General features: G+C 51.6%; 2 protein-coding genes across 2 annotated transcripts; one reads left to right on the forward strand and one right to left on the reverse strand.

Moving 5' to 3' along the window:
- Window positions 1-4,332: 4,332 nt before the first annotated feature.
- SETTUDRAFT_164532 (uncharacterized protein) lies at window positions 4,333-5,840 on the reverse strand. Its single transcript, XM_008030490.1, has one exon. The coding sequence runs from the start codon at window positions 5,772-5,774 to the stop codon at window positions 4,509-4,511; it is 1,266 nt and encodes a 421-aa protein (XP_008028681.1). The 5' UTR covers window positions 5,775-5,840; the 3' UTR covers window positions 4,333-4,508.
- A 1,228-nt stretch (window positions 5,841-7,068) lies between these two features.
- Window positions 7,069-7,371, forward strand: SETTUDRAFT_21727 (uncharacterized protein; the record flags this gene model as incomplete). The annotated part of the gene is made up of 1 exon (XM_008029868.1): window positions 7,069-7,371. One exon carries the CDS (start codon window positions 7,069-7,071, stop codon window positions 7,369-7,371), a length of 303 nt encoding a protein of 100 aa, XP_008028059.1.
- Between the last annotated feature and the right edge of the window lie 798 nt (window positions 7,372-8,169).

Genomic DNA, 8,169 nt, shown 5'->3' on the forward strand with positions numbered 1-8,169 from the left:
GTTTGCGCAGCGTTTGGGAAAGCGGAACGACTGGGGTGGGGGTGTGCGATTCGCAACCAACATGGCCGGCCTTTTTATACGCAACACTGACAGGGAAAAACTAGATATTGCTATTATTAAGATTGACCTGTGCACGAGGAACTGAACGGCCCCGGGTCGGCCCATATACGAAGGATATATTGCAGCACGGAGCCTGGGTATTCGGGCCTTTGCTTGCTGTTTCGATGCGCGTTGCTTGGAGCAGAGCAGGGTATCGAGGAATGTAGTATATTTTCGATCCTATGAATTGGTTGATAGATCAGTAAGTCACTTGCAAGAGAGCGCTCACAAAAATCATGCAATGGTGAGGGTGAATTGGTATCTGAATAGGATGAGTTTAATTGAGTCTTTTCGCTTCTTGCATTAGCACCGTGTCCGCTGCTTCACTCTCTTCCAATGTACCTGGACATCGTAGTTTGCTCAGCCCGCGAAGCAAACCAGAGACATGGATATAAAAGCTGAATAGAATTCGCTCCTTTATGCCAGTGCATCGAGCCTCTTCGCTATAGGTATACACGTATGTTACAGCAATTTTCGTCTTTGCACTGTAAGCTGATTGCTGCATATGTAGCAAGTGTCCGATCGATACGAACAAGATCGATCGAACAAGCCTAGAGATGACGCACATTCCTCACTTGGAACATACCATCACACATGACACCAGACTAAAAGGTTTCTGCATTCTGACTTTCGACTCACCACCTAGAAGCCCGAAGCGAACATCACGAGAATACCAAACACACACACACACACAACAAAAACAATAAGCAGGAAAATGGTTCTGAAATTGTATGAAAAAAAAAGGTTTTCCTTAATCGCCCACTGAAACGCCTCAGAATCAGGTTTCCAATTCGACCAAAGTAGCGCAAACACCCCAACCGCAAAAAAAAAAGGCTTCTTCACCGCTGTACCGTCCGCGCACCACGAGGCCCTGGCAATTCGAAAATGGTGCTTCGGCGCGCAATCTCCTCGCTTGATCTCCTCCATTCCTTGACGGAGTAGAGGCCAAAACGGTTCAAATCAATCTTCTTATCCGCAGTCTGCTGATCCACAGCCTTCCTGTCCGCACTCCGCTTGTCTGCAGCCTTTTTGTCTGCAGCTTTCTTCTTCTTGGCCGCCCTCTTCGCAGCTTTCCTCTCTGCCGCCTTCCTATCCGAACATAGAATTCCCCTCGCCATGGTGCTCGTGAGCGTGGCTGTGGTTATGGCCCGCGCCAGAACTCGCATCGTGACTGTGGATTGTCGTCCCGCCAGACACCACCCTGTGGAGGGTGCTTTTCGAGCCAAAGCGGCCGGTGCCCGAGTGTGCTGCATGGTACATGCTGCTTGCATTTTCCTCGAAGCGCTCCATCTCGCGGCACTTCTCCTCGTACTTGGCAATGTACTCGTCGCGCTCGCGGTCGGCCGCATGGCGAGCCTGGATCGCGCGCTCCTTTTGGTCGCGCGCCTCGCTGAGCAGCGTACGCAGCGACGTGATTTCGAATTCAAACTCTGCGGATGAGTCCTCGTACGAAGTCACTGTTTCGGTAATCTCCTCGTATTTGTGCTTCCAGGCACCGAGGTCCGACTGTGCGCGATCGCGCTCGTATGTGAGGTTTGTGATTTCGGTTTGGAACAGGGTGAGCCTCTCTTGCAGACTGGCAATCTCGGTCGTGAGGTGGCCATGCTTGCTGCGGGATTCCTCGCCCTCGCGGTACAGGACCCTGTTGCGCTCCGTCAGGGCGAGCACCTCGGATTTGATCTCGGTCATGCTGAGCTCGGAGCGGCGGAGGGATTCTTCTAGGGCGGTGATACGACGACGGCTCTCCTCGACCTTGCGGTGCTCGTCGTGAATGTCCTGCTTGAGCTGTTCGCGCTCAATGATAATAAGGCGGTGGTCTTCGCGGGAGCGGTCAATGGAAGCTGAGAGCTCAGTGCGCTCAACCTCGACATCTCGGAGCTTCTCCTTGACGGAGACGACCTCACGTTTAGTGTGCTCGAGTTTGAGCGACAGCTCGTTCGCCCGAGCATCAGCCTCCTCACATCCGGCAATCCTGGTCTTGACCTCGCGGCGCAAGTTGTCAATAGTAAAAGCAAATTCTTCGCGCTCCGATTCGACCGTGCGAAGAGTCTCCTTGAGCTTGTGGAGCTCACGCTGCACACGGTCATGGTTGTCCGTAAGCTCGGTGAACTCACGAGTGGCATCGTCAATCCTGGACTTGGCGCGCTTGAGTTCCTCGTTCAGGCGGTCTTTGTCGTGAAGGTGCTCGTCCCGCTCAAGCTCGAACAACTTGATGCGCTCGTTGGTGGAGGTGAGTTCCTTGCGAGTAAGTTCAAATTTGGAGCTAGTCTCTGAGTACTTGCTCTTGAGCTCGGTGTGGTCGCGGAGCAGAGAGCGGACTTCGTTGTGGTGCTTGTCCGAGTTGTGGCGAGCAATGTCGCGTTCGCCCTCGCAAGTCTTGAGACGTGCATATGTAGCCTCGAGCTCAGAGCGAGTTCTCTCATGATCGCCATGTGCAAGCGCAACCGAGGCTTGAAGCTCGTGAAGCTCATGCCGCGTCAACTCCAAGTCGCGGTCTCGATCAGCAAGCTTCTTCTTGTGTTCTGAAACTTGGGCGACTACAGCTGTGAGTTCGAGAACGAGCTTCTCCACTTGCCTCTTCCTCTCGCCGTGTTCATGGCCGTGTTGTGAATGCTCGGCTTCCTTGCGCTGGATCTCTTCCGTCACCTCCTCTATAGTGACCATGAGCTCGTCCCGTTCGCGCAAAAGAGTGTCGCGCTCAGACAAGATACGTGCCCACGACTCCTTCAGCGACAATGCCTCGCGGGAAGCGCTGGAAATCAGGTCCATGAGAGCAAAGACCTTTCCGTCCGCCTGTGAGGTGAGCTCGCTGGACATCTTGCTGCGATGTGACTGGAGGAAGCTACTTGCGCGGCGGCTGGATGAGTTGAGCTGGCGAGTTGACCGGCGTGTCGTTAATACCGAACTGTGACCGCTTGCCTGTGTTCCAAACGAGAAGGAGCGGTTTCCTGTGGGTGAGGATGGCTCTGACATGATGTCTCGGCCGAGCCCGCTGGCCTTGAGCTTCATGACGGTGAGCTTCTCGGGAGTCATGTCGTCGGTTGCGAATGTGTCGGTCATGACCTTGGTGAAAAGGAGAGTAAAACGAGATGATGGAGAGACAGTTGGAGAACGAAGAACGTGAGAGGCGGGATACTTATGCTATCTGGATTAGCAACCAATCAAGCGTGAATGACCTAAAGCTGTGTAATCCACACCCTACACTGACACTTCAAGGGAATAGCAAGTCGACTATCTGACACATGGGCTGCTTGAGGTCTGGCGCATGGTAAAGAACGACTTGCATGCATGACGCAAAGGCCAAAGCATCTGGCAAAACAAACGAGCCATGCCAGCTGCATCTGGACATGCTTGGCTGTTTCCGGACAAGCACATGCAGCAGCTCCAAAGGGTGAGTGTAGACGACGAGCTGGTTAGTAGACATGTCGGCGACCTGGGAGGTGGGTGGGGTAAGTCGCAGCCGTCGTTCAGCTCGTCACTAACAACCACATGCAAGACAAGGTTGGGCCCTCCACATGTATGGGCGATCTCTTGCAGTCTCAGCGAGCCACAGTATCGCTTAGTGGGCCGCGTTGATGAGATAGTGGTGCCAAGCGCGGGTAGATCAAGTGCTATCGGGCGTCGCGATGCTGCATGCTGCTGATCAAATACGGGGTATCGACGCGCGCTCGCTTGCTTTTTCCGTTTCAATAGACATCCAATGCTTTTCACAGGGCCTGAATGGGATTAAGCGGATGCAGCCAGACAGAACGCCAGCCAATCTTCATTCTTCAACGTCAGTGCCAGCTCACAAGAGGCCGGTGAGGCCGCTCCGGGGCAGCCGATGAATCGCGTGACGCCGCGTTTGTAAATGACGTTGCATGCAGCGGTTCGTTTCCATAGGATAGTAGAGACATACGTAGTGTCGCGGGTGACGGTAGGGCGCATCGATGCCGCTGCTGGGCGACCCCGCCTTGGTGGTGTGGAAGCAATAAACGTGGTGAGACGAGCGACCATGGAGGCGCTTGCGTTGGCAACCAGCTTACTTTGAAGGTAGAAGCAATGAAAAAGTGAAACCGTGTTTTCATCTATTTTCAGTCGGTGTGCTGCTCGTGTGACAAACGCCAGAACAAAAGAATTACATGGCTGCTTTTTGCATCATATTTGCTTGGGGTTAAATCCAGGTACTTATCGAAGGCCTGTGCAGGGTCTGTTAGCCGCAGCAGATGTATCGTGGCAATGTTACACGTGCTATGCCTGGGAGTATCTCATTGGTATAAAGAAAACATAGAATCTAAATATCGAGCATATTCCATATGCACATGTACTGGACGGCAAGAAAACATGCAGCAGGATCGCTGCGCCGTCTTGATGTAGAAACAGTTCAGTATCCACAGTGGGGATTCAGCCAAAAAAAAATTGGGCTGCTTTCAGGCCATGATAGCGGAGCTTGGCCTTGAAGTTCCATGCATGACATTTTCTTGGTGCTGCATGGGTGACAGTCCTCCTTGATCCTCGGGGCCATGCTCGTAAGCCGTACCCGGTGCATCCGTGTCTTTGGGAGTCATGATGCCGCCTGCATTCTCGTGCTCCATAGGATCAACCTGCTCATCAATGTCAAACTCAATGCCCTGGTTTGATTCAGTGTCTTCATCCATAGCGGCTTCGCTTTGCGCTGGGTCCTCTGTCACACCCTCGGAATACTGATGAGCTTCATCGTCTTGCTGATTCTGTAGTTCAGTAGCCGCATCTTCGGTGTCATTATCTTCTCCGCCATCCGCAGTTGTGGCACTGGTCGGTTCGATATTTAGTTCGTCTTCGTGCGCGTAGACCTCAACCTCGTGTGCCTCCTTTTCCTCTGCCTCTACAGGCGCAGCAGCGGCATCAGCCTCCATCAAATCATGAAGGAGCTGGTCGATCTGCGCAATGTATCGATCAGGAATCTGGCGCACGGTGTGGCCGCGCATCTTACGAGGGGCCGCAGGCTTAGCAGGCTTGGTGGGCTTTGCGACGGGAACCTCAGCAGCCTTGCGGCCAGCGGCCTTTTTCGGAGCAGAGACTTGGGCTGCGTTCTTCGGCGGTCGGCCCCGCCTAACTGACTTTGGGGCGGGTTCTTCCTTGGACACTTTTGTCGCGGGTGGCTGACGCGTGCGCAACTTGGATCGCATGCGCGGGGCGATACGAGCGGCCGCTGCAGCAGGCTTGGTCTGGGATCGAGCTGGAGTCCGCTTGCTAACGCGTGAGCCAGTGACTTGGCTTAGGTCAAGACCTGCTCCTTTTGCGGGGCGACCGCGCTTGCGTGCAGTTGGAGTTGGAGCTGCATCAGCGACGGCTGCTTTGGGAGGGCGTCCTCGACGCGTAGAAGTGGGCGGTGCCGTGTCGTTCTTAGCCATTCCTCGGCCTCTCTTGGGTGTTACTGCTTCAACAGCCGGTTCAGGCGCGTTGATTGATTTGCGACCGCGTTTTGCTGATGTCGACGCGTCTGGGGTCGGCGCGGACTCTTCTGCCGTCGCTTTGGCAGGTCTGCCGCGTTTCTTTGGAGGGTCGACAGCGGGTTCAGTCGCGTCGCTGGCGTTGGCTTTGGCTTTGGCTTTGGGTGGGCGTCCTCTCTTTGCAGGCGACGCGACAGGAGCATCCTCTGCTACCGCGGCCTTGCGACCAGGACCGCGCAACGCGTTCTGGACCTTGGGTGGCATATCGCGTGATTTTTGCGGCGTAATGCTGCGTGTAGAGGAATTGAGGTTTCTAAAGCGCGGTTGAAATGGTTCAGATGTTGTGCGCAAAGAGAAGGGGTAAAATTTGTGAAAGTTTGTGGAAGGTTGCTGAGGGGAAGCTCACCTGTATCTCACCAGTCGCGCGGGCTACTTAGCGCGGTCAGCCTCCACGTGACTCTCACCGTCATTGCGACGTTTCTCTTACCTTGAAAATACAAATTAGAACAAATTCACTTGGATTTTGTATCTGCCTCTCGACTGAGACTCTGCTACGTTATTCTCCCCGCTTTAAGTAACACCTGATGCGCAGTCACCTGGAGGGCAGCAGTGACGGTGGATTGACCACCCCCTAATTGCCCGTTCGTGATTTTGTCACTCTTCACCCTTGCTATATCCACTAGCACTTATTCCGAATCCTAGTTCATATCCTCAATAAGTGACTTCTTAGCTATTTCTCAATCACGTTATGGCCTTGCCTGATGAGTTATAGTGCATTGGGTGAGGGACACATCCTTAACAGTAGCTCAGAGACCGGGGCCACCATCACTGTATCATACTTATACCCACCACGCTTTGCTGCCTTATTCCTGCGCTGTACATAGTGCCATGAAGAATAATAAGCCCTGGTAGCTTACCACGTAAGCGCGAGCGCTTCACAGCTCTAGGTCTTACAACTGATATATACTCCTAGCTATTTACTGAGTAAGATGGGTCTGAAGGGATAAACCTTAACTCTAAGCTTTCCTCAGCCTTATTTTCTTTTAGAATAAGCCTATTAGTGGTGGTTATAGATATATCTGTTTTTACTTCTTTTACTTAAACAGCAGGGGGCATCTCTGACTAAGGATATATCAACAAATTTAACAAGCCCCTACCACTTCAGAGTTTCACAAATGGACAATTAGCATATGTCTGACCTTTCAAAAATCACCATTCTTAGCATTGTCTTTCCATTGCAGCGTCCCGTAATTTTTTTCTATCCTCCCGAGCGTTTTTATCGATGAAGCTCTTCTTCCTTTCTACCGCAATGCTTCATGGGGCTGTAGTGATCGCACACGCTACAGCCCCTCTAAAGGTAACTTTACAGTCGAGCGGCAACGCTATGGTAGGTAATATTGAAAAATAATTGCTTGCAAGACTACACACTCGTGCACCCAAACACGTTCCTTGATAAGGTACCTATCGATCGTGTCATCGTGACTCAATTGGATTGCACCGCAATTCCCCCTTATCTGACATCTCGGCCGAGTCGTTTCTTTCTCTCAGCACCAGAGAAATGCATAAGGTTGAATTCGGTCTTGCTAAGAGTTATCGGCTATACGAATTCCTCTCGGGAGTCTACGAAGTATACGCAGACGGTTTCTTCAACTATGCGCCGCTCAACTCGACAGCCGTGTCTAACGATATCATCCCATTCAAGAACAATGTACTATCTACAAATGTGGATTCAGATCACGCTTTGACTGTTTACATATCATTCCAAGACCAGCGCCCCCTTAAGCCAGCGCTTCGCAAGCGGGCAAAACTCGATCAATCGTGCAGCGGCGACCAGAACTACAAACTGAAGGATGCTCTCTAATAATTTGCTAACAAATCTGGCGTGGCCTCACTCTTAGCCTCCGACATGTCAGAAGAGACTCCAGCCGCTTACAAACGATATTTCTTCGTCAGTCAGCGCGAGGAAATCTTCTCTCTCCTCTCTCGCTTCTACTGTTGACCTGCTGCTCATTTATGTCTCTGTTCTTCTTACGCAAATACAAGTGAGAATATCTTGATAATGAAAGATCGAAAAATGAACAAGTTCCCACTAACTATCGGTTTCACAAACGAGTTACTCGTATGCTTATACAGGAAGGAGAAACAACAACAAAATTTTATTCGTGCACGTGTGGGCAGGTTGGTTTGGGTTCTTCAAGTACCCTGGTGTGAACACCAGACATTGACAATTCGGTCCAAGTTACTTTCCCCACTTGTAGGGGTAGATTGCAGCGCGATACTAATCTGTCAGGCGGTTGCAGGGGTCATCTTCACTTGAATTCAGGCGCAACTATTCTAATATATGGCGAAGTTATCAGAAGAGATCCTTCAAGCATGACAGCACCATGAGATTCAGGATAAGTACAGTTTGCGATCCAGAAACAGGAGTGACGTGAGTTGTCGCGAAGCATACAACAGTGGCTGGTCCAACATGGCCTGTTTCCACTTTATCCAGCATCCAGTTCTCGTGCGATAATTGGATTAATTAGATTAGAACGTGGAAGCAGCGGAGACTCATCAATTGAAGAGTTCTCGCGGAATCTGGAGTTGATTGATTTAAACGAGGCGAATTCACACAGGAGAATCCTCCTACTTACTTACCTTGGGTCGCACATTTTGC

Source organism: Exserohilum turcica (genome assembly GCF_000359705.1).
Source record: "Exserohilum turcica Et28A unplaced genomic scaffold SETTUscaffold_4, whole genome shotgun sequence".
Taxonomy (NCBI): Eukaryota; Fungi; Ascomycota; class Dothideomycetes; order Pleosporales; family Pleosporaceae; genus Exserohilum; species Exserohilum turcicum.